Genomic DNA, 26757 nt, shown 5'->3' on the forward strand with positions numbered 1-26757 from the left:
CATGCGTGGTAGAAGGGAAGCGAAAGCGGACTTTGCGCGCGGGGCTGGGGACTATGGAGTTACTAAATTGTATACACGTAAATCGCAAAACATGACACGACTATCCAAAAACTGGGTCACTAGGTGGGTAAAATACTATCCCGCTGGCCGCTTTCTGAGTAAGTGATAGACTTAAGCCCATAAGCGCGCGAGGGATCTGCTGCACGCGGACCGCCTGCGCTTCCTTTCCGTCTAAGTGAGCAGGGCTGTTCTGGGGATCCCCCACCTCCGTTGGTTCCCTGCAAATGGATCCCGTGAAGTGATCTGCCTTTCTTTTGCTGCTGAAAGGATCGCAATACAGTGGTGCTTGGCTGCCTTTGCTTAGCTAGGAAGATCCAGGGGTGGGGCACTGGCCTCGGAGAAAGCACAAATCTGCTTTCACATCTTGCAGTTGCGTTGAGAAGTTGCGTTGAGAAGGGTGGGTGGGTGGGTGCATGCATGGACGCAGGCGGCGGCGGGGGGCAGCTGACCCTCTAAATCAAGTAAATCAATAAAAATACTTAACTAGCTGAGGTTCTTTCCTCCACAACTTGAAGCCTCTCCCCCGCCCCCCAAAAAATCCTGGCTATGCCCATGGGTGGGTGGGTGGGTGTCTTATGTGGGCTAACTTTTATTAGTTTGTTGTTGTTAAAAGTAAGTCAAGTTTCTTCTTCTTTTTAAAGCATATACTGTTGAGGTGTTGGGAAGCTGCTTAGACTGTGATGAATAATGATGGACTCCTTACACATTTCCAAAAAGATAACAGCTGCAATTCTAATTAAAGTGATTCACTAGAAACAAGCAAGATTCCATCTGTAGCATAATATTGAGGTGCATGTTAGCAGCCCCTGGGTTCTGTGCTAATCATAAAACTAGAATGTTTCTCCCTTGGGCCAAGATGACTGTTTTTTTAAGGGAACAATTTGATTGTTATTTTTGTTTTACTGGTAATTTTAGTTCCCATATCAAAGGCTGACAGCTGTGCCATGAAGACCTCAGCAGACTTCAAAATTTTAAGAGTGCTGTGCTGTTAATACTTTGAAGGGAGCGTTGCAAGGAAAACTATCGTATGTATTGTAGGAAATGAGGTGCATGATTCATTTGTTGGCACTTATTCCTCTGAGTCACTGTTAAGTCAGAAACTTTGCACAGCGATAGCGGGTGCTCTGCAACTGAGGGATCTCTCTTCCAGATGTCATGAAGCCAAGACGCTGGCCAATGCCCTTTCCACTATGTTTGAGATGCTAACTGGAAAATTCCCAGCTGCGGAAGTTTCAACAACCTGCACACAGTCTACTTCTCAAACATCCTCCTTGGAGTAAATGGAAGGAAAAGGAAGGAAAATAAAACCCAGCCTCCCCTCCCTCTCTCTAGCCCAGGGGTCAGCAACCTTTTTCAGCAGGGGGCCAGTCCACCGTCCCTCAGACCATGTGGTGGGCCAGACTATATTTTGGAGGGAAAAAAATGAACGAATTCCTATGCCCCACAAATAACCCAGAGATGCATTTTAAATAAAAGCACACATTCTACCCATGTAAAAACATGCTGATTCCCAGACCGTCCGTGGGTCAGATTCAGAAGGCGATTGGGCCTCATCCAGCCCCTGGGCCTTAGGTTGCCTACCCCTGCTCTAGCCCCAGCCTTGATTCTCTTGGGCAGACGCAACTCCTTTCTTACATTTCTACTGCATCCATAAAGGTAAAGGTAAAGGTACCCCTGCCCGTACGGGCCAGTCTTGACAGACTCTGGGGTTGTGCGCCCATCTCACTTAAGAGGCCAGGGGCCAGCGCTGTCCGGAGACACTTCCGGGTCACGTGGCCAGCGTGACATCGCTGCTCTGGCCAGAGCAAGAGCCAGAGCCAGAGCCGCACACGGAAACGCCGTTTACCTTCCCGCTGGTAAGCGGTCCCTATTTATCTACTTGCACGCGGAGGTGCTTTCGAACTGCTAGGTTGGCAGGCGCTGGGACCGAGCAGCGGGAGCGCACCCCGCCGCAGGGATTCGAACCGCCGACCTTTCGATCGGCAAGCCCTAGGCGCTGAGGCTTTAACCCACAGCGCCACCTGCTTCCCACGCACTGCATCCATACTTACGTTATAATTGGGGGCGGGGGGAGAAATGTTAGTAAGGCAAGTTCTGGATTCCCTCTGAATTGTGAGGAAAATAACTTAGCTGGCACACGAAGGGTAACTAATTTGCTGTCCCCAGTTTAAGGACTGGAGGGAGCAGGATGATTGTCATCTGACTTGAGCAGAGCAAACCTAGTTGAGTGCCTTCCAGTTGTGCCTGTAACTGCCATTAGTGGAGGGCTGTTTCATGGGGACTGTAATAGAGAATTGTTTATTCATCCTGAACTGCTGCCAAGCAGAATATACCTAGTTTCGGCTAGAGGTGACTTGCAACTTAGAGGTCTGCACTAACAGGTCATCTTTCTAGTGCAGTTTCAATTCCTTGCTTTGAAAGAGAGAAATTTACTCCCTTGTCATTCAAAATTTGTTAGTGCCGGAAAATACTGCATTTGGCAAGAAGACTTGTTGCAACTTCAGACCAGCACTTTCTGACTAGGAACCATTACTCTGGGTTTGTGGCTCATGCCCATGTTCAAAACACGAAACACCAATCCTGTGAAGATTAACAAATGCCGTAAAATGAGTCAGAGTGAATTTTGCCTCAGTTGCTGGAGGTGCTCCTTTTTCCTGCTTCAATTGTATAGGAAATTAGCTGCAGAAAGAGAGGAAGAAACAAAACAATGATCTGAATGCCTCCAGGCATCACTTTCAGGTTACAGGGTCAAGCATGTCTTTATTTCAGCAGGACAGGAAGTAATATGTTGATTGTTTGCTCCTCAGAGTGAGGGAAACTACCTCAACAGCAGTGTGCTGCTAAGGCCACATTCCTAACTAAGTCCTACAGCCCTTTTGCAGCTACCAGATGCACATTCTAGCACAGCTACATCCTTTGCGTCAGTACACTGAAGAAAATCAGCATTGCACTGCAGCGGTCCAGTCCAATCCTATGCAGAATTACTTGAAAGAGCCACAAAGTTCAGTGAGGCCACCTCCCAAGTAAGTGTGACATTTTAAGCTGCAAGATCCAGAAAGTCCAGGCGGTGCTACAGCAGAAAAGGAAAGGCTCTGTTTCGAAAGACGAAAAAGGGCTTAGCCCACCATCATTTTAAGGCAGTTTAGAGAAACTGCTTCTGAAATGCCAAATTGTCTTTCTCTCAGCATTAATATCAAGAGCCAATTCGCACCCATGTATATTAGGAAGAAGGGACTTTCCTATAATGTCACACACACACACTCCATTTCCCACAGGGCCTGGGTGAGCATCTGCATGCTTCTTTCTGCTGCCCGGGATAATATTCTCTCAGAAACAAGAGGCAATGCTGTCTCATGAAGTTTGCTTTGTGGTGTGGAGGGGAGCTGCAGGAAATTTCTGCTGCCCCTTAGTTTTCTGCAATGGCAACAACAACCATCCTTCTGCTATCTGCCCTTCCTCAAAGTGATTGCATTGCCTGTCGTGTGTCATCCTTCCCCTTGCTGCCTGCTGTCTTTTGCCATGGTCTTGATGGTCACTCTTTCATGATCTGATTGTAACCTCATCTTGGCTTTTCTGTGTGCTGATTCAATCAGGGAATGCTGTGGCTGGTGACAAATGCCCTCCCTTGTGTTTTTGACCCTGACTTGGTGCCCAGGAAAGAAAGTGCCAAGATGTGCTTCATAGAGGAGGTTAAGCGCTTGCATTCCTGCATATTTTCATGTATATCATATTTGGCAAATGCTCTATTCAGCCTCTGTCCCAGCAGACAAAGAGGGGATCAGCGTCATCAGACTGGAAAAGCTGCTGGAGCTGAGGGTCTCCGCTCCGTCTGCAGGCCAGGGGTCAGGCAGTGCATGTAGAAAGAACTGGGGAGTATTCTTCCATGGTGGCACATCTGACCTGAGGACAGAAAACTCTTTCTTGCTTCTGGCACACAGGGGGGTCTCTCGCCACTCCAGCTCGCAGCCACAAGGGGCAGGGAGGGGGCTGCATTTCTATGGACACGTCCACCTCACATCTCCCAAGCACTGCAATAGCTGCACTAATCCCACTGCTACCACTGAGCTGTTCTGGCTACCACACTTCTGTGGGGGCCCAAACAAAGACTTCTGATGCCATGCACTCAGAATCCCCAGAGAAAGGTCACATATTATAATATTATATTATTTCATTATTTTATTTTTGCTTGGGGTGGGATAAGCACTGAGTCAGCACTATTGTTCCTTGTTTTGCTTTGTTTTGTTTTGTTCTGTTTTGTTTTATTATTATTATTATTCTGTTAAATTATTATATAGTTTGTATTTTGCCTTTTAAGGGGGAGGGTCATGGCTGCCTGGGAGTGGGCCTCAGCCAATAGATTGGGTGGGGCAGGTTCCACAGGGGGAGATGTATTGGGACACCCGATCTCAGTGATCACGGGCAGGAGGAGGAGTTATGCTAAGACCAGACCATGTCATTACCGAGGAGGCAGGTTTAGTCGTTGTTTGAGGACTATCCCTGCCTCCAGGTCTGGTCCTGACCGGAAGGATACAGTAATCAGCAAGGGAAACCCACATGACCTGAAAGTGTTGCTGTGCAATGCCAGGTCAATGATGAATAAAACCACTGCCATCCACGACCTGATTGTGGATGGAGGATTTGACCTGGCATGTGTGACAGAGACCTGGTTGGATGAGGCAGATGGGCCTGTCCTTGCCGCTGCTTGCCCACCAGGTTTCTCTTACGCACAGCAACCCAGGTCATGTGGGCGGGGAGGGGGGGTTGCAGTGATTTTTAGGAAGTCATTAGTCTGCACCAGGCGTCCTATTGGGAAGACCCAGTTTTCTGAGTGCATGTTCTGGAAGTTGGGCAATAGGGGCAGTACAGGATTCCTACTGGTGTACCGACCTCCCCGCTGCACCAAGGATTCCCTGCCCGAGCTGCTTCAGGTCGTGGCGGATATACTCCTGGAGACACCTAGCTTGGTTGTCCTGGGGGATTTTAACATCCATGCCGACACGACCTTACAAGGGGCAGCTCGGGACTTCGTGGAAAGCATGGCCTCCATGGGGCTGTCCCTGAATAAGTCTGGCCCAACTCATAGCCACGGACATGCCTTAGACTTGGTGTTTACCTCTACGGATGTTGGTGATCTGACATTAACTAAAAGCGAAACAAAAGAAGTGCCATGGTCAGATCACTTCCTGGTGCGACTGGACTTCTCCGCAACCCTTCCCCTCCGCAGGGAGGTGGGACCGATTCGGATGGTCCGCCCCCGCCACTTAATGGATCCAATTGGCTTCCAGAGAGTGGTAGGGGATGCTTTATCCCAAGTTGATGGCCTTTCAGCTGATTCCCTGGTGGCACGCTGGAATGCGGAGTTAACCAGGGCTATTGACTGTCTGGCTCCGAAGCGCCCTCTCCGATTGCATGGAGCCCGGACAGCCCCGTGGTTCTCCCCGGAGCTGAGGGTGATGAAACAATCGTTGAGACGGCTAGAGCGCCGGTGGCGGAAAACTCATTCTGAATCAGACCGGACACGGGTTAGAGCTCAACGTCGAGCCTACCAAGTGGCAATGGCGACGGCGAAGAGGGCCTTCTTTGCCGCCTCCATTGCATCTGCAGAAAACAGCAGCAGGAGACTTTTTCAGGTGGTTCGCAGTTTATCGGAACCACCTGTACCACCGGGGCCTGGTAGGGACCCCAAGATCTTCTGCAATGCTTTTGCAAAGTTTTTTGCAGATAAAATCGCTCAGATTCAGAAGGAAGTAGACTCCACAGTGGGAGCAGGGCCAGGGCGGGAGAGTGCTAGAGTTCTGTCTGGTCCTGTTATATGGGATCAATTCCAATCTGTTACCTCCGAGGATGTGGACAGGCTGCTTGGACGAGTGAAACCGACCACCTGTCTTCTTGATCCTTGCCCATCCTGGCTGATAAAAGCGAGCCGGGAAGGGCTGGGCGATGGGCTTTGCGGGGTGGTGAATGCTTCCCTCTGTGAGGGAGCCTTCCCAGACCCGCTGAAAGAGGCGGTCATTAAACCGCTTCTTAAAAAAACATCTTTAGACCCGGCCAATTTGGCCAACTATCGCCCAGTCTCAAATCTTCCATTCTTGGGCAAGGTGATTGAGCGGGTGGTTGCTGAACAACTCCAAGCACGCCTGGAGGAAACGGACCATTTGGATCCCTTCCAATCGGGATTCAGGCCTCACCATGGGACTGAAACTGCCTTGGTCGCGCTGGTTGATGATCTCCGGCGGGCTAGGGACAAAGGTGAGAGCTGTTTCCTAGTTCTGCTGGATCTCTCAGCGGCCTTTGACACCATCGACCATAACATCCTTCTGGACCGTCTAGAGGGGCTGGGAGCTGGGGGCACTGTTATACAGTGGTTCCGCTCCTTCCTCCTGGGCCGTGTTCAGAAAGTGGTGGTGGGGGATGAGTGTTCAGACCCTTGGGCCCTCACTTGTGGGGTACCTCAGGGTTCCGTCCTCTCCCCCATGCTTTTTAACATCTATATGAAGCCGCTGGGAGAGATCATCAGGGGGTTTGGACTGGGTGTTCATCAGTATGCAGATGACACCCAGCTCTACCTCTCCTTTAAATCAGAACCAGTGAAGGCGGTGAAGGTCCTGTGTGAGTGCCTGGAGGCGGTTGGAGGTTGGATGGCGGCTAACAGATTGAGGTTGAATCCTGACAAGACAGAAGTACTGTTTTTGGGGGACAGGAGGCGGGCAGGTGTGGAGGATTCCCTGGTCCTGAATGGGGTAACTGTGCCCCTGAAGGACCAGGTGCGCAGCCTGGGAGTCATTTTGGACTCACAGCTGTCCATGGAGGCGCAGGTTAACTCTGTGTCCAGGGCAGCTGTCTACCAGCTCCACCTGGTACGCAGGCTAAGACCCTACCTTCCCGCGGACTGTCTCGCCAGAGTGGTGCATGCTCTGGTTATCTCACGCTTGGACTACTGCAACGCGCTCTACGTGGGGCTACCTTTGAAGGTGACCCGGAAACTGCAATTAATCCAGAATGCGGCAGCTAGACTGGTGACTGGGAGTGGCCGCCGGGACCACATAACACCGGTTCTGAGAGATCTGCACTGGCTCCCAGTACGTTTCCGAGCACGATTCAAAGTGTTGGTGCTGACCTTTAAAGCCCTAAACGGCCTCGGTCCTGTATACCTGAAGGAGCATCTCCACCCCCATCGTTCAGCCCGGACACTGAGATCCAGCGCCGAGGGCCTTCTGGCGGTTCCCTCATTGCGAGAAGTGAGGCTACAGGGAACCAGGCAGAGGGCCTTCTCGGTAGTGGCGCCCGACCTGTGGAACGCCCTCCCATCAGATGTCAAAGAGATAAAGAATTACCTGACATTCAGAAGACATCTTAAGGCAGCCCTGTTCAGGGAAGTTTTTAATATGTAATGCTGTATTGTTTTTAACACTGATTGGGAGCCGCCCAGAGTGGCTGGGGAAACTCAGCCAGATGGGCGGGGTATAAATAATAAATTATTATTATTATTATTATTATTATATTTGGGTACAAGCAACACTGATCCACAGGGACATCTTAAGCATATCTGGCGCTGTGGTGCAAAGCTCCTTCCGGCGCCCCCCCCATCCCCATTTCCCAGAATTTTTTTAGGGAAGACGGCGCTGCTGGCAGGGCTGGAGGAGGCGGGCAGTGGCTGGAGGGCGGCTCCGGCGGGGAAGAGGTGGAGGCTGGACGCGGCAGGCGGAGGTTCTAGGCATGGCGCTGCTTCGGCACGGCATGGTGGGGTCGGGTGAGAGCGGCGAGCTGATGCTGGGAGGTGTTGCGTCCAGCCTCCACCTCTTCCCTGGCACCCTCCAGAACTTGGCGCCTTGGCACCCCGCACCACTAGCCTCTATAGGTAAGACACCCCTGCTGATCCGGGGCCTGCAATTGGCTCTCTTCCCAAAAAATAAAAGCTGCAGAGAAAAAAAACATGTAATGTGAAAAACTGGTCCACTTTAAAGCTGACCTGTATAGGGAAGGTTTTAACTGTTTGATGTTTTATTGTGTTTTAAAATATGTTGGAAGCCATGAGTGGCTGGGGCAACCCAGTCAGATGGGTGGGGCATAAATAATAAAATCATTAGTATCATTATGGAATAGGACGTCCCTATTTTCATTGGATAAATGTGGGTGCGTATGGAAGGCGTTGGCTCTGCTGGGGATTGTGCTAGGGCACTGTGCCACTTTCACTTCTTTAGATCCAGATTTATTTATACATGAACAGCATTAAGGAAGTTTCAAGAGAGTAAGAAGAGGCACGTCGCCCACGTAGCTTTGCTACACCAGAGAGGGAGAACTGGCTGTGCTGGCAGGGACCAATGGGAGTCAAAAGTCCAACAATGTGTTGTCTGCCATAGAATTTTAATTGTAAGGGGCCTCAAAGGTCATCTAATCCCCTTTGAATGCAGGTTACAACACTGGCATAGGCAATTATTAGGTCACAAGATTTGCCTTGCATCTGTTGGAAAGTAACCCCATCTGTTTCGGATTGACCCCCACCCCTTCTCCATTGACTATAATGGAGAATTTAGAAACACCTATATAACTTTCCTCCTTTTCACATAAGTGAATGAAATCTGCAGGCAAGGTTGCTTCTAAAGAGTGGATTCAGCCTGCCAAATTATTGGCAGATCTATCTATAGGTGTTTCTACAAGGAAACTTTAAAAAATATTAAAAAGAGAAAGGCTCTTAACTTCTCCCAGAACTGGGTACAACTTTCTGAGTCTGCTGACTTTCAGAGTGGGAGATGTTGTAGTTGTCCCACAAGCCCAGACTCTTCGATTGGGTGGGAGAAGAAATAACCTCCCCTAGATTTTTGTGGACAATCGGTCAGAAAACTAGTGACACAGGGATGTGCCCCCCCCCCCCGGCAAGTGAGTAATAAGAGGCTGGCACTGAGCAACACAGTTGCTAGATTACTTAGAGAACAAGTGGGGAGAGGACCTAGCAAGGGGGAAACTTTAATAATAAAAATATTAATTGTACTGCACAGCAAGAATCCAACATTGTGAAACCATGGGCACCCCAACACTGAAAAGAGGAGCGTGAAACTTTCAACAATAACACCGAAGGGAGGGGGACAACAGGAAATGGTGAGGAAGGGAGAGCACAGTGTTAGAATTTTACAAAAACTAAGGAAAAAAGAGATAACACAATTAAAGTAGGGTTTGTTTTGTTGGAAAACAGAGATTAGAATAAAAAGGAACAAATAAAGCACATGAACTACAAGCTGCACAAGATGACGTGATTTAGGTCTTCCAGAAGCCATCTGCACAACTCATACACTTAAACCGTCCAGGAAATATTAAAACTGATTACACATTGCACTTAAAACATGTTTTGCAAAAGAGCTTGTTGGGACCAAATAAAACCTAAACCTTGAAATCTTTTTCTTTAACTGTAAGAGGTGCTTGGAAGTGGAGCTGACGGAAGTGGTGGGCTCTGCTTCCTAGAAGGTCCCCTGTGAGGGATGCAGCAGCTATGATCCGTAATTGGTCCTCCGGGCTAGAAGTTCCCACACCGCTGCTTTAGCATTTGGGTGTCTCCCTAACTAAATTTTCCATCTCAAGATCACCCTGCACATTTTGGTCAGGAGGGAAATCATATGTAGCCATTACTACTACAACATGGCCTGACATTGCTATCTGCAGTGATTCAGCGGAGGAGTTTGTTCCCATTTCAGATTTCTCATTTGTTCCCATCTGTGTGTTGACTAATGATGAAGTACATGCATGTCTGAACCAAGCTTCCATCATGCAGAACAGAATACGTCTCCTCCGCTCTCTGCTTGCAGCAGCAATACTGAGAAGAACAGTGTTAGAGATTCAGTACAGCGCTGTGCTGCTAGCTGGTAGACAAAGTTAATTATCTTACTTTCCCACAGGCGAATGAAAAATCCTTGGCTTGTAAACACTTTGACTATTGTCATGTTTTGCGGGTCTGAAACAGGGGAAGGCTTCATGCCCTATTACTAATCCTATGAGCCAGTCTCCATTGTTAACCACCCACGGCCACTATTAACATAAAAATGCCAAATGGCTTCAGAAGGGCTCACCATTGGCTAAAAGAGTGATGTCACCTAGCTATTAAACAAGGAATTTGCAGTGGCTGCTGAAGGAGCAGAAGGTCTTCATCTGGCATGTGGGTAGAACAGCATGCAAGGAAGAAGGGAGGCCCAGGGAAGAAAGAAACTTAAATCTTCAGTTTTAAAGTTTGCATGTATGACACACCAAAATGGTGCAAATGTTCCAGTTCCTCCTCGGGATGGATGTTTAGGAAAGCAGCTGGGGGAGAAGGGGGGGGGGAACCCTGGCATGAAGCTGCAGGACCTGCTGTTGAAACAGTCTGGGGAGATTTGCATATTGGATTCATCTCTAGGTGCTAGCAGATTTCAGGTTGCACCAACAGTTGCTGGGACAAAGGGGCAATCATTTTAATAGAATACATATAATACAGATCCATCTCCAGCACTAAATGCAATGCCACAGAGACAGATGCAAAGAGAAATGATGCAATCTTTGTACTAGGAATGCTGGAGAATAGTTTTAGCAGCACACAAGGTCAAAGTTGGTCAAGGTGGCATGAAGATGACCATGCTTCACCTCAGCCAGCCTAGGTAGACAGTAGGAGTGTTTCCCAGACATCAAACACTATATGAGCAAACTGAGCATGCATGGGATGACCTAGCCAAGGTGTTGGCCCACTTGCTTTCCTATCTGCAGAATAGACCCTACTGTGGGCTGATCTAACGGAACCACCTACCTGATGCAGCACCCTTTAGTGCAGGCATGGCCAAACTTTGCCCTCCAGATGTTTTGGGACTACAACTCCGATTATCCCTAGCTAACAGGACCAGTTGTCAGGGATGATGGGAACTGTAGTTCCAAAACATCTGGAGGGCCAAGTATGGCCATGCCTGCTTTAGTGTTTCCTCAATTAGGCAAAGGGTCCAACAAGCTTCTGAACACCAGTTGCTGGAAACCACAGGAGCAGAGAGGGCATCTGGTTGGCCAGTGTGGAAACAGGACACTGGACCAGATGTGCCATTGGCCTGATCCAGCAGGCTATTCTTATGTTCTTATGCAAAGTTACTCTAGCCTAGCAAGCTGAGCACTTTCAAAACTGTGCCACAAGTCACAACTGTGGGTACATGGCAATGAGAAGCTCTTGACTTCAGCCCAACCCTAGCCAGCAGCCCAATCAACATTAGAGCTGTCTCCCAATGCCAAGAGTGCCAACACGTATTGCCTTCACGCTCTTAAGGGGGTGAGGAACCCCTCCTCTTTTAAGGCTTCCAGGCATCTGCTGGATGGACCTACTGCACCCCGTTAAAGATGTTTCCTAAACCTCTGGTTCCTATAGGTGTGCTCTTTCTATTTAGGGCCTCTCCAGATGCCAACCTTGCGAGCTACAGATGTGTGGTGGTACCTCAGCTGTTGTGAGGGATTCTGGTGTCAATCTTATTACAACAAACTATTTCCCCCTAGGTTTCTAAATGCAGCCCTGTGCCATTGAGAAAATGTAATTACCCACATGCTCAGCTTGTGGAATATTTCCCTCCCCAAAACATAGCTCAGTGGGGTGGAGGGGGAGAATGACTGATAGTCTGGGCTTGAAATGACCAGATCTATGACAGCAGGGGAGCCACTTTTTCCAACCAACTATTAGCAGAGGCCCAAACCCTGCCTTCTGGAGGACGTGGCTCAGAAGGAACTTGGTGGCTCATCTGCATCTTCTACAGTCAACCCCACGGTTGCCAAGTCCTCCCCTCACATTTGGCAGGTTAGGCTACCAATGGTTTCTCTCTCCAAAATGCCATCACTATATAGATAATAAGGAACTCAACTTCTCTGGCTTCCATGTAACAGGATTCCTAAAAAAACTTTTAAAGAGGAAAATTGATCATGCTTGGCACTCAATTCCTGTGCATGTGTGACAATTTAGAATTACACAGTGGCTGGCATTAAGGAGAACCTCTCCCTCTCTCTCGTGAAGCCACTTCAGAACTGATCAGATGGAAACTCAGCCAAGTGTCTATTATTCATTAAAAAGCAGACTCAGATGCCCCAACTACCCCATAAAAAGCACCACCTTGTTTATTTGAGGCATCTCCTAGCCCTGAAGTTTGAGATAAATAGCAATAGTCATGCTGCGTGAGAAAAAGGTTTAATTCTCACTGAGGTCATAAACCTGGTACCTTAGATTCACCACTCCAGATTGAGGGATGAGGCTCATACAACTGCATACACTTTCATACAAGATTAAGCAAATAGTGTCTCAACAGAATCCTTCCCTCTGACTGCAGCTATTCTATGTTGAAGAATGTATTTTTTTTTTCAGATGTCAAAACATTAGCATGTAAACCCCTGTATGCAACATGGAGTGTATATAAACCAGGCATGGTTTTATCCCTTTAGGCTTAAAATTCAGCAAGAGCAACTGTTGCTGTCCCCATCCCACAAAGCCCACAACTATATTTATCACCGATGGAGCATAAGACTCTTAAACTTAGGGCCATGGGTCAAGCCCCACATTGGGCAAAAAAATCCTCATGGTTCCTTCCAACTCTACAGTTCTATGATTCTTTGATTCAGCAAAAGTATGCCTGTGAGACAACCTTTGGTAATCTGTTAATTTCCAGGTGTTTTGGAATACAACTCCCATCAGCCCCCACTGGCCAGCTGGACACCTTGATAAAACTATTGTGAAGGAAACATTCTGAGATTTGCAACCAGCATTCCACATTGAGTCACGTGCTCCTCAAAGCAAAATCTTGGGTACCTCCAGCTGCAACAGATCTGCCCTGGGAAGTCGCCCCCCCACACACATTTTTTGCATGATGGCACTGCTAGAAGGCTATGTTTTAATTTAGAAATTATCATTTTGCAACCATTCTAATTGATTCTTCCCTAAATTAATATTCAAGTAACAGCAAGTTATAACAAAGGGTTATTTATTAGAGAATGTTACACTGCACAATCCTTCTGTCTCTTCACTTGATGACAGAGCTACAGGATCAAGCCTAAATAAATAATATGTACAATGTATCTAAAATAAATATATAATTTAAAATGAAATATCTTGTTAAATAGTTTCTGCCCCACTCCCCACCATTTAATAGAGTTCCAAAGTTAGATTTCTTCAGCAGAGTCCAAGTCTTTCACAGTTAAATCCTCAGCAGATGTCTGAAGAATCCAACTTCCTGGTGTATTGTCTTCTTGCAAAGATGTTTCTTTCCACTGATACCAAGGCAAAGTCCAATTCTTCTTCTCCTTAGGCTGTGGCTCCACATTTCAGGAAAAAGCACTCAGTGGAGAAAAGTCTCTCTCTTGGAAAGATCTTCCTATTTGGAGGGGATGAATTGCTGCTTCTTCAACAAAGCAAAGATCTGACACAGTCTCTTCCACTCATAAAAACTCCCTTTTGACGTTGAAATGTGTCTTTTGGGGGGGAGAGAGTTTTGTCCACTGGATTGTGGAAATAAGAGTTGCTCCATCCTGCAATGTAATGAAAGGAAGGATCACATCTAAGCTAAATATGCACCACTCACAAGAGCTCCAATATCGTGCCCTTCTAACTGCCTGTGCAAACATTGCAGCTTCCCAAATGGAATGACCCCCCTCTCCTTCCCCTGTACACTGTTATGGGGGCTCTCCCCCCCCCCTCCGAGCCAATTTTCAGGGGAATGGGGGAAGCCCCATTGCACAAATGGAAGTCTTTGTGCAAGGCTTCTTTCTGCTGATGGGGCTAGTTAGCTGGACCCCACCCTGCATGTGCAATTAGAAAAAAATCTACCAAGAAAGTTATTCTCCATACCCCACAGTTATGTAGGCTGCCACCTCGAAAGAGAATAATCCCATTGAAGTCAACTGGAGCTACTCCATGAGGACTAGTGCAGAATAAATGACTTGAGACCTAAAATGATGCACTCTTGTGGAATTCAATTGCTCTTTGTGACTCTCCCTACTTGTTTGCAGTGAATTCAGCATACACACATTTATTTGTGTGTCTCTGTGTGCACACTCTCTCTCTGGATTTGTCTTGATTAAAGAGGTTAAGCCTTTGGAAACCTATTGTCCAGCATTCACAGCTATTCCCACAACTAATGGAAGGGCCTTCTGAGGGCCAAACACAGCACCCATTACCAAGGGCTACAGCTATGACCTGCAGCTTCTGAAGGGAGGTGACTGTGGCTGGAATCTTGCAGCCTCCAGCTTTAAAGAAGGCGTGTAACCCAGAGGGAGGCACCTCCACAAGAAGAAAGGTGGAACAAGTGGCCAGGGACTTGCCACCCACTGGAGAGGGGACCACCCATACAGAAGATCAGGGGGCAAAGTCCAAGGGAGGAAATCCAGAGGCAGAAATGCACAACACACAGAACTTCCCTCAGGGCCTAAAGCTCCCTTGGCTGCTTCTAAAGGATGCTGTTATGACAGCACCCAGGAACTCAAGCACAAGCTCATGTATCCTGGTTTCATTCACGATTCAGATATGCCTAATTGTAAATAATCAATTTGCTGTCCTATCAAATACTTGCTTGAAGCCTAATTAAACTGAGTTAGGCAGCTCAAAGTGCCAAGGGTCATATATCTGAGGCAAAACGTGTAACAGTTTCCTGTGTGTAGGACAAAGGCAAATATACTAGGGGACACAGATACATTTGTGGTTTTAGACTGGAACACTCTGAGATCAGTAGTGAACAATCATATTTAAAAACAGCTGGCAGAATTTGTGTGGCAGCAGGTGACATGTTTGTGCCAGGGTGGAGACTAGGTTTTTGTGATAGTGGATTGCCATAGACAGCATGAAGGAGAGCTCTGGAAAGTCTGGGGGAGTAAAATGAAATAAAGTATTTGTGGGTTGGAATCCATCCTGGGGTGGGTGTGTTCCACCTCATAAGTATTGCCACCAGTGGGTTATGAGTAATAACTTGCAATGGCTTCTTCTTTCTGTAATATGTGCCCTTTTTATACAAAGACTTATTGATTAGTATTCCCTATGCTGTTATCTGAGTAATTTCAAAGGGGCTTCTCTACTCTCTACAATGCAGAGCATCTCAGCGTCCAGGGGTGGTCAAGAAGGAGTCACCTGTGACAAGAGTTAACCCGTAATTCAGCCCAAACAGGTGCATCAGTAGGAGGCAATGCCATACATTATCCTTTAGTTTGCCACGGGATAAAGAAACTTCCCTTCAGGCTAAAGAAAGGGCAGATTTTTTGAAAATCTCTTCGCAGCACACTAACACACAGTCTTCCCATAGCTTATGTGCTTGAGGGGTTACCTTGCAATCTCAGGACATCTCAGTGGTTGACAGTGATGCCCAGTTTAACCTTCTCTTCACTCTCTACATCATACACTCCTTGCTTGTGACACCTGGAAAAAAATAGAAAGACAGAGACCAAGATAAATTCCAGTTCTAACCCTGTACGATAATTGCACCACCCCACTGCCACTGGCTAAAAGGACCTGTTGCTATCACCTTCCTGATCCTGGGATCTGAGTATGAGAAATTCCATCTTGCATTTCTTGGCAGGGAACCAGTCACAAGATGTGGAATACCTTAGACTGAAATGGGACTCGCTGGCTCCCTGCCCAGGCTTCCTCAACTGTATCCTCAACAGGGCAGAAAGGCTAGGACGCCATTCACAGAATCATTGAACTGGAACGGGTTCCCAAAACTACTTAGCCCAACTAGCAGGACTCATTACAAATTTTGACAAGTCAATTGCCACAAGGGGTTAATCTGAAAGCAGGCTGCCCAGAGAACCCCAGTGACAGGGCCACAACAAATAAAGTCATGGGGAAATTGACAAAGTGGTGGATTAGGACCTCAAGCAATTCCTAGTTAAACACTGGTGGGCAGAGATCCAGCAAGTCTCAGTTCCCAGCCAGTGGGATTCATATCCCAGGAGTTGATGGGGAACTGCACAAAGCAAGGACCACAAAGCACTTTGTTTCATAAAGGACTTGGTGATCACAGACCAGGTGTGCAAACACAGAACTTGGGATTCAACAGCAGCTCTGCAGAGTCCAGACTGGTAAGCAAGGAACCTGGTCTGCCTTTGAAGCTGTGGAGGTCTGGCCCTGTCAGCAGTTTTATACTTGCTAACTTCACATAATCCACCTCAGAATAAGACCGGAGGTCAAGTGTGAACTTTTCCCCATTTGGCATACAGAAGACAGCACTGCATCTCAATTCCTGCATCTCTTAGCAGAGGCTTGACAACCATATGTCAGGAGTGCTCTGATGGTGTTTCCTGCTTGGCAGGGGGTTGGACTCGATGGCCCTTGTGGTCTCTTCCAACTCTATGATTCTATGATTCTATGATTCTATGATTCTATGATTCTATGATTCTTCTCAGCCCTGCCAAGCATCTTACCTGAGCATCAGCAACACGGCAATGATGATAAGACATAGAGATGACAGCACCACTGCTGTGACTGCCAGGATAGTTGTGTGGTTGTAACTACGGGAGGGGTTCTCCACTGGAAGACTAAGAGCGTGGCATCGCGCCCCGTGGTACCCTTCTTCACATCTAGAGTTGCAGATGAAAAGCAAACAGTGTATAAGGCTTGTTCCAGACCGTAGCAATAAAATGATAGCTAGTCACATTGATATGACGGTCTCCTTTCATCTAAGTTTAATGCTCAGAAGGCTATTCATATTTCAAAGTGCAACACAACTCTTTTTCCACCCCCCTCCCACTGATATAATCTGGTATTACATGGTAGAACTCATGCAATGAACTCTTGTGCCTTTACTCCATCAGCTATACATGGCTAACATCAGTAAGACACATACACTGACATTAGTTTAAGTATTATTTAAATCATTAAAGCCATTACGTTAAACATTACTAAAGAGTTGCAGCCTCTGGAAACAATTGCACACAGTTGTCTTTCAGAATCTTTGCTGGAAATCTATTTAGGTCTCCTTGTGTTACAGACCCCAGAGGAATTTTGAGAGTGCAATATCTCAGCAAGGGCTAGAGATTTTTTCCTCCAGCTATCAAAGGCTTGGCTAAAAGGAGAGTTTTTGCATCCATCGGGCTGTTAATCTCTACCCACATACTTAGTATTTTCACTCACAAAGAGAAGGGGAATTGCCACAACTGACTCACACTTTCCCATTTTTCTACCCTCAACAGTATGAATATTTTCAGTCTTCCTTGGGGACAGAGCACATTTCTTAAAGAGAGTAAGTGATAGTCTCTTGCTAATTTGTCCTGACAGTTACTCACACAATGAAAGAACCTGATGGGGCCAGCTCCCCAAATTATCTTCCCACACATTCCCACCCCCCGCCTGGATGAGTAAAACTAAAAAAAAAAAACCCAGCAAAACATAGAACCAGCTTTGCACTAAGGCCCAATCAGGAAGGAAAGAGGGTTTTTCCAAACACCCAGCTCAAATGTCTGATGCTTAGAAAGAGCTCGCTTGAAAGCAGCACATTCCACAAATCAGTGTCATCTTCAAGCTCCAATGCTCAGATTACAAGGAAGCCAAAGGGAGAATGGCATGATGAGGGATGATGCAGACCCCAGCCTCCCAATGCTCATTGCTGCCCAGATCCAGGCACTAGCGACCTCAGCTAACCAGCCAACATGATGCATGGCCCTATTCTAGCAGTGACGTGATGGGCCCAAAGGGGAAATGATAATAAAAGATCCAGCAGCAGACAACAAAACAGCAGCCATCTGCCAAGGGAAGGGCAGAGAGTCCCACAATTGCTCTGCATGTCTGAGAGTGCAACAGGGCTGGGTAAGGCAAAACTGATTTGGAATTCACAATACAGCATACTGTATGGTAACGCCACCCTGTAAACGCGTTTGCAAACTGTAAGGATAAGGGGCTCAGGGTCAGGGGAAACTGCTTTCCCAAGGCAAACCATTATCAATCTTCTTGTTGCCATTGGAGGTATGCACTGACAAACAAGTCAACTTGAAGAAAATCAAGCCTCCATATGGGGAGCACAAAGCACATTCCTGATGCTCAGTTTCCTGAAGATGCTGCAGTTCTTGCACTTAGAAGCAAGATGCTTCCCCTTGGTGGTCTGCAGGAAACTGAGAAGTAAATCCTAAAGCTAAAGGGCAGGGTGTGCTTTATAATGGATAATCACAGGTATTTTCATAGCTGGGAATAGTTATGTTATTTGCAGCAAGGACAAATAGCATTTTACTGTAGTCACCTTGGTAGTAAAAACTTCCAATTTCTCCATTGCAATGAAATCAAATTATATGCATACATGGAGATTTCCCTATCTTATCTTAACACTCCTGTGTGCTAGGTTGGGGCAGCCACGCCTTTGCAGCTGCGAAATGAGTTGACTCCAAGACTCTCCAGACCCAATCCAGCGCCTTATTTGCTAGATCTCTATTTTGCTATCTCTGCTGTTAATTTATTTTCTCATTTCACCTTTGTTGTCCAGAGCAGAACCAGAAAGTTGCCTACACTTCTGAAATTGCCCACCCAGCTTCCTGCATAAGCTTGTATCTTTAGTGAAAAAAGGATTTGCTCAGCACATGAAAACTCAGTCACTTGGAAGAAACTCAATCAAAGGTTCTAAGCAATCACTGCACTGAGGTTGTCCACCTCTTACTAAATTTGAGCTTTCATTGTTGAACCAGGGTGCTACTGGAAGGAGTCTCTAGTCTCTATTATATACAGGAAATTGCTGGAATTGTCAACCGGACCCCTTACGGGGAGAGCTTTAAAACTTTGTGGGTAACAGATATGAGTGTTATTATATCAGATGGTAAACAGAACAATATATGGTCTTCTAAGGCATACAGGACTCTTTCTGCACACATGTGAGAACATTCATTGAAAATTTCACACAGGTGGCATCACATGCCAGTACAGTTGTCCTATATGACTTCAAGAAGGATACTGCTGGTGCGGATGGAGGGGGAATCATTTACAGTGGGAGTTACAACTTTTACCACTTTTGATTTGTTTTTATTATGTACTTTTATCTCATGTTTTTATGCTGTGAAGCACCCTGAAATATTTGACTTGGGGTTTTCTTTTAGGTCTCTGAGGACCAAACTCCCATTCTCCAAGACCACAATGAACCTATACTTGACTCTTTCTTCCTTATTTAAAAAGGAAAATAACCCTGCAGCACAGCTATTGCGCTGTTCTAGGGAGCTACTGGAGAAGGATAATATGCTCCACAGTGAAAAGAAAACCATATATATTTGTTTTGATTATCTGCAAAGACCATCCCCAGAACAGGAAAACCGTGATGAACTTACATGCAATGTGCGCGTTTTAATGCCTTGAGATATTTGCATTCTCCGTGAATACAATAGTCCTTGTATCTTCGCAGACAGGGGTCTCTCTTTCTCCCTTTGCCCTTCCTCCTTTTTTTCCCTTTCCCTTCCTTCACTGGAATCACAGGTTCTTGTGGATTGGAAAGGAAAGCAACTAGGAAAAGAAAGAAAACACCAATTTCATGTTACCATATATTAATTAGACTAACAATGCTCTACAATAGTCAATATACCCTATTCCTTTGTTCAAGAAAATAAAATTCAGCTGTGATGCCACTTAATAAACACAAGCCCCTAATTATACTAGATCTGATCTGATCATTTGCTCTGTAGGGGTGGGCAGATTTCAGGAGTATGAAACCTACTTTATTTTCTACTATAACCTCTGAGGTCCACCAACTGGTACAAATTGGGTGGGGAAACAGCCAAGAACCTGGGATTAAGGAACAGGGCACCTGTGAGCACATATTCACCACAAGAATTAGTTTCAGATAGTAAAACTGAGCTCCCACAAAAATCAACTCCTGGTTTTCAATCCAACTTCCACATTGTTAGCAGCTTGCTTTCATTCGGGGAAATACTTTTTTGTCAATTGGAAGTCAGAAGAACTTGCCAATCTACTGCAAAACTGTGGGTCTCCCAGTCCATTCCAAATCTACCTCCTGCCTGCCTCCAGTTTACTGGAAGCCCAGCAATCACGACTTCCTCAGTGCTGCTGGTGCTTCTGCACAGGAGCTCCCTTGAACTCTGGTGGCTGACGTCCTCTGCCTCGACTCCAATATCCCACCCTGCTCACCACATCCTTCCTGTTCCACTTGCAGGGTGTTCAGGGAGTTCATACAGCAGCTGACAAGACAGGCGATGGATGGTGCAAAACTGCAAACCAAACATCTCTTTTATTCCCAAGCTGCTTCAAGTGCAGGGAAGAGGAGCCCTCCTATCTCTGTGTTACCCCAAGTTTGGTGCATGGGCTTGCTGGGCCCAGCAAAGGGGGCCTACAATGTCACTTCTGTGATTCGCCCCACGCCTCCGCTGCGCCAGTGCTGTTTGAGCATGTTGAGGTCTAAGCTGCTATTTGTGCATTCCAGATAGGGCTCACAGTGCCTGAAAAGCAACTGAGATCTCATCTAGGAATAGCCCTTCCTCTTTCCCCTGCATGCTGCAGAGGTCTCTGAGCACAGTGCTTTGTTCAAACACATACAGTACTTCCAGTGCACAAACATGCTACTGGAAATCAAGGCAGGATTTTGCACACACGAACATGAGCCTGTCACGCCATACGCGCTGGCCTCTGCAAAAGGGCAGGCACAAAGCATCATGCTCCTATTCCAGGCATTTTGCAGCATGGGGGCAACTAATTCTGCTGTGATTAACTGCTGGCTGACTTAGGACCCCTTTCCCCTTGGGCCACATGTAAGACTTTGAGGCCAGTAGCTGCTTCTCCTTTTCAAGGTCTGTGTTCAGGTGCTTGTGCAGTTATCACCAGGTGTGTCATACAGGTAGAGGCACCTGGCAGCCAGATGCAGCTGGCTCTCCCCACCACATCCACCACTCTAATCAGTGAGCCATCCCTTCGAGTCATACATATTCCTTCAGAGGGAGGGGAACCTTTGAGTCCCTGAGAAGTGCAGAAGCAGAGGCTAGACAGACAGAGCCATAAGGCCCTTTACAATTCCCCTCGGCTCCATCAGGAGGCTTCTGCTGCACTCCGAGCCCTCCTATTATTGGCAGCCCCCTGTCCTGCCCCCTCCTCCCTGAATAGCTGTGTGCTAGGAGTCAGCCTCCCTAAGGAGCAGGAAGCTCTGCACAGAGCAGCTTCGCCAAGGAACAAGCCAAACTTTTATCGCCCTCTCCCAGGCATTCCAGCTAACAATACTGGGGCCTGTCAGTATCATGTGTGCAGCTCAGCTTCTCCCACACAGGGCCGCTTCACCTGCAATGTAGGTCATGGGCCACCCACCATGTCCTCGAAGGCCACTGCTCTCTCCTCTTTCCAAATCTATTCTAAGTGGAAATTAGAATGATTGACAAAACCAACCCTTTCAAACTATTGCATCTGTTGCTGCCTGATAAAGTCACCTTTCCACACAGGCCTCAGGTTCTGTAGCAATATGGGCTTCATAGTGGCCAAAAGTTTGGACAGAAGCCCAGATGAAAGAAACCAGATGCAGATCTCAAGGGGTTGTTTCTGTCTCGCTGCAATTAAAAGCTCTTTGGTTCTTCATGCCCATCAACTTACAGAGCAGTTAATCCCTTGAAGGGGCAGGTGGGGGCGGGGGCGGGCAGAGTTAGCTGAAATGGTAGATCAGAGAAACACTGAACGGCCCAAAAATGTTTTGAAAGTAGAAGAGATAAAGGGATTGTGACTTAACCAACTATTCAGCCCAGCAAGTACCACAAAGTCCTGCCCATGCCACCTTCCAGATCCCTCAGGTCCTCTGAATTTGAAGACTGATGCTCTTCACCCTACCACAAATCCCCAGAAATATATGGAATAGGGAACTGAAGAAAAGCAGCTAAGGAGGAGAATAGGAAAGTTAGAAGTGAAGGAGAAAAAAGTCAAAGGTATTCATAAAATAAAAGTTAAAATGTAAATATATATTTATTTATTTATTAAAAAAGAGCAAAATATGGAGACAAGAAAGAATGACGTGCAGCAGTGAGAAAGGGAAGGAAGGCTGCACACACATCCAAGGGCGCCAGTCCCATCACTTGGGTGAAAAGACATTAGGACTCGGCCAAGATTAAGGAGAAGAAATACAAGACTATTGAAAGAAAGATGAAAACTCGACAGAAGCACAGTCAGCCCTGCTGAAAGAAGATGCAACTCTTCTAGTCTTCATCAATCAACCTGGTTAGCAGCAGCAGCAGCAGCAGCAGCAGCAGCAGCAGCAGCAGCTCAGAGCTCTTCCCGTGGTTGACTCTGCTGGTGCCTCCAGATTTAGCAGAAAGCACGCAAAGAGATTCAGGACATAAATGGGCAAAGAGGAAGAACTAGAAAGCCAGCCAAACCCCCAAGATGGCACAACTTAACCTTCGTGACTAAGCTGAGCAAGGTAAGAGGAGCTGCGCTGTGTGGGTGGGAGGCAGCGAGTCATCTGTGGATCCCCACCTCCGATCAACAGCACCCACAGGCTGGAAAGTTAATACTTCCGCCTGGATCAACCCACACAAAGTAATCAACACAAGGCGTCAAATAACTAATTTTCCATGCTTTGAGACCATCACCCAGCAGTTAATCTCCTCTCACTCAGCTTTCTCTGTGACTAGAATTCCGTAGTACAGTGCAAATGCCAAAAGGCCTCTCCTGCTTTATTGTACCTAAGAATACTGTTGCTATGGAACCCCAGTGCTGGCCAATGTTTTCTAGAAGAGGAAGGACGTTTCGCCAAAGGAAGGAGGAAGCATGAGGGAAATCCTGAGCTTGCCAGGTTTGCAAGTCCTTGGAGAGAAACAGTTAATGAGGAAGAAATTAAGGAGTGATCTGGTAAGCTTATGACCACACCAGAGCACTTGTGAAGCTGGAGAGCATGAAATCATCATGTCTCCAGCAAAGCATGTTGTGTTTCCACACAAGAGGGTGGGAACCATCCTGTAGCAGATGAAGTAGCAACTCTGCATAGCCACACTTTCCAAATTCCACAGCAGCAGACAGAAGCCCCAGGATTTCATGGCAACTTCACCAAAGTCCCCTGACCCCGCAGCTATCGGACTTTGTAATTATATTGAAGTGCAGAGGCTTTGCGGAAAGTGGTTGCACTTGATAAAAGGACAAAATTTGTGGGCAGAACAGGATGCAGCTCTAAGGTCTTGTGGGCAGCTGGAATGTGTGGTTGGCTCAGAAAAGGCACTGGGGCCCTCTAGGGTAAAAGTGAGCTCAGAAAATAGAAACAAGGAACTACTAAAACATCAGCGCACTGTGACATCAAGCAAATAAGGCAGGAATTTCCGTGGGAACATTCCAGCCTGGTTCCCTCCCTTGTCCTGGGGACTCGCTTCTATTAGCCAGGGTTGTGCACACAAAACAGCTCAGACTTTCATCTCTGCAGAACTTCAACGTTAGCATATAAGAGAAATGATCAACTCTGAAGCAAATATGAAAGATCAAGTCACCTGCTTTTAACTCTCCTACTTCTCCAGCATTTTCTACTCCTACCACACTTTATCATCCCCCCAGGAACAAATCTCAGAGATGAGAAGCAGATTTAAATAAAAGTAAATTTCACTGAAATTCAACTAAATTTTGTGCCCAATTTAATGTGTTTGTGGTGGAGGCAAAAGACAACAAAGCAAACCTGTAACACCAGAATTAAAAGAGTGGACCTGTCTCTTGGACTACGAGCCTGGCACCCTCCATCAGAGGGGCCTGTGCTTAACCTTTCAGGATAAACAGCAAACCATACCTCACAAGGACGATCTGGCTACACAGCCATGCATATGTGTTTTGCAAGATAGGTAAAAAGCTGAACCACACAATGAGGAGGGTGAAAGTTAATTTGTTGCCTGGACAGTTATAGGGTCCATAAAGCATAGAATTCTTCATGCCTCTTCTGAGGAGTCTGAGGTGTATTTGATCCCCAAAGGTTAAAATAATCCATAAAAAGATGTCATATGGAACTACTTCAGAACATGGTCCCCTAGTCCAGACTGCCTGAGGTTCTCCACAGCATAATGGAGCCACCAGTGATTGGACTTGGCAATATATATATATATATATATATATATATATATATATATAGTTAGCATGGCAATGTGACATGAAAACAATGTCCCTTCTCTAATCTTAATCCTTCACTAGCTCCTGCCATATATATTATATATTAAAAGCATTTGCAGGAAGTCACTTCCATTTCCAGTTTTTATGGCCAAGCTGACCCCTCTGCCTCCCAAGCCGCAGTAGCTCAACCCTGTAAAGTTCCCCAATTTGATTCATCAAAATCAAAGGACTCTGGTGCGGTTAACCCTGTGCTATATGGTGGCTAGGGAATGTAAAAATGTAAACGTAAAGGACCCCTGGACAGTTAAGTCCAGTCAAAGGCAACTATGGGGTGCTCAATGGAACACCGTGATGGAAGCCAGAGCACACAGAATCGCCCTTCTGATCGGCAAGCCCAAGAGGCTCAGTGGTTTAGACCACAGCACCACCCGCATCCCTGGCTAGAAGAAGAGTTTGGATTTGATATCCCGCCTTTCACTCCCTTTAAGGAGTCTCAAAGCGGCTAACAATCTCATATCCCTTCCTCCCCAACAACAAACACTCTGTGAGGTGAGTGGGGCTGAGAGACTTCAGAGAAGTGTGACTGGCCCAAGGTCACCCAGCAGCTGCAGGTGGAGGAGCAGAGACACAAACCCGGTTCACCAGAATACGAGACTACCGCTCTTAACCACTACACCACACTGGCTCTCGAGGAATGTAGTGAATGTAACTAAGGGCAAAGACACTCAGGACAGGCAATTTCTCTGCTTCCCCAGCACTGCATACTAGATAAGACACTCAAAGACCTGGATCCTGCAGAGGATCCTCCAATCGCCTCCTAATATTTGCACCACTCACCCCCCACATACCGCTTCCCTCCCTTAATAGGCAGGTGGCTGAGAAACATGTATGTCTTCCCCCACGGTGCCCCTGGACTCACCCTGAGGGAGTTCACTGAAGTTGTCCCCTGCAGACGACACACTTCCACCTCTCTCTCCTTCATGCTCCAAAGCCTCCCTGGCCGGAAGTAACTGGACGCTTGCCAGGTCCTCTCTGCCTTCCTGCTGGTAAACTTCATTCCTGAGCCCGCCAAGCTCTTCCCCCTTCACCAGGATGGGCCAACCTGGAAACAAGGATCTTGGGTGAATCATCAGCCGCCAACTCCCTGCCCCAGCTTTTCATACAGTTTCATCACACAACTGCCCAAGAGCAATTAGAAAATTGGGGGGGGGGGGGGGGAGAGAAAGAAGCCACTTGTGCGCTCTCTCTCTCTCTCTCCACACACACACACACACACACACTATACTGTATCAACCCCACCCCAAAGACAGGGCAAAAAAACAAAGTATGAAAGGCAGACACATTTTTCACTTCCATACCTAGCAGATTCACACATGCATTAATACTTAGCAGATGCACACATGCATTAATACTTAGCAGATGCACACATGCCAGTGTGCCCAGATGTTTCGGAGGCATCACAAGCACTCTCTGCCAACACGGTGATGCCCGCGCAGAATACAAGTCTAGACAATTCAGCCACACACGACACTCCTCTCTCCCTATTACTCCCATGCATACTTCCACCCATATTTGCAGCCTGGGTTTTCAACCTCGGGAGCCATAAAAACATTCTGACTCCGCAATGCCTGAAACTTGCAGGAGTTCAGCAGAAGTTCCCTCGAGGCGCTTTCCACCGCGGTGTTGCATTTACCGTTTTACGGGCAAAAACTCTCGGACACCCCCCCCCGCGGGACTCCTGCAAGTGCATTATCTGCCTGCACCCACCCCAGCGATGCAACGCTATCTGGGTACCATATCGGCTATCAAAACAGGCTAAATTTGGCAGCGGTGCAGCGAAGCCGGAGCAGACAGCGCCAGCGGGAGGGGATTGCGAGGGCCGGGCGAGCATCGCTTTGGGGGGAAGAGCGACGAGGATTCCCTTTCTTTTCTGTGCGACCGAAAATCCGACGCGCGGCTCAGGCCGAGGCACGAGCTCGTCGGTCCCGTCGGCTAAGAGGGGAGAGTCGCGCACTCGCCGGGATCTCTTCCACGCCGAGGCCAAAGACGCGGAGCGCGCCTGCCCCCCTTCGAGGGCATCCCCGCGGGGCTCCCTTTCGCCCGGGGCGCCCGATTCCGTCCGCTGCCGCCGCCCCTTCTTACCTGCCGCCAGAAGGACGCTCCAGAGGACCAGCGCCGCCCTCATGCTGCCCCTCAATCCCGACAGAAAAGCCGGAGCGCGGGGAGAAGCGGCACTCGAGGGCTCCCTCCGCTCGGCGCGCAGCCACCGCTCTCCGCCGCCCTCCCGCCCCGCGCCAGACTAAGCCCCGCGCCCACGTGGGACCCGCCGAAGGCTCCTCGGGACCCGCCCCGCCCCGCCCCGCCGCCCGATGACGTCGCCGGCACTCCCACGGCGGCGGGGGGGGGGGCTCCTCGCCCTGCCCGCGGGCGCGGCGACGGCAGACGGCGCTGCGCTGCCACCCCGGCCTGGCAAGAGGGAATCCCTGCCCTGCCTCTCTCGGGAGGGAGGCCTCGCCCCGCCCCGTGGGTTTCCGAGGAGAGAGGCAGCCGCTGCTGGGGAGGAGCGGAGGTCCCACAGGCAGCCGCCAGGAAGAGTCTCTCCTCCCAGTGGCGTAGCGTGGGGGGTGCAGGGGGGGGGCCGGCCGCACCGGGCGCAACATCTGGGGGTTAGGGATAGGGTTAGGGGGCGCAAACCCACGGGT

General features: G+C 47.9%; 1 protein-coding gene across 1 annotated transcript; it reads right to left on the minus strand.

Moving 5' to 3' along the window:
* Nucleotides 1-12999: 12999 nt before the first annotated feature.
* HBEGF (heparin binding EGF like growth factor) lies at nt 13000-26355 on the minus strand. Its single transcript, XM_079983691.1, has 6 exons — nt 26198-26355; nt 24975-25157; nt 19321-19492; nt 16444-16599; nt 15345-15436; nt 13000-13560 (listed from the first exon to the last, which is right to left on the minus strand). The coding sequence occupies exons 1-5, from the start codon at nt 26238-26240 to the stop codon at nt 15364-15366; spliced, it is 627 nt and encodes a 208-aa protein (XP_079839817.1). The 5' UTR covers nt 26241-26355; the 3' UTR covers nt 13000-13560; nt 15345-15363.
* Between the last annotated feature and the right edge of the window lie 402 nt (nt 26356-26757).

This window comes from Podarcis cretensis, assembly GCF_951804945.1.
Source record: "Podarcis cretensis genome assembly, chromosome: 7".
Taxonomy (NCBI): domain Eukaryota; kingdom Metazoa; phylum Chordata; class Lepidosauria; order Squamata; family Lacertidae; genus Podarcis; species Podarcis cretensis.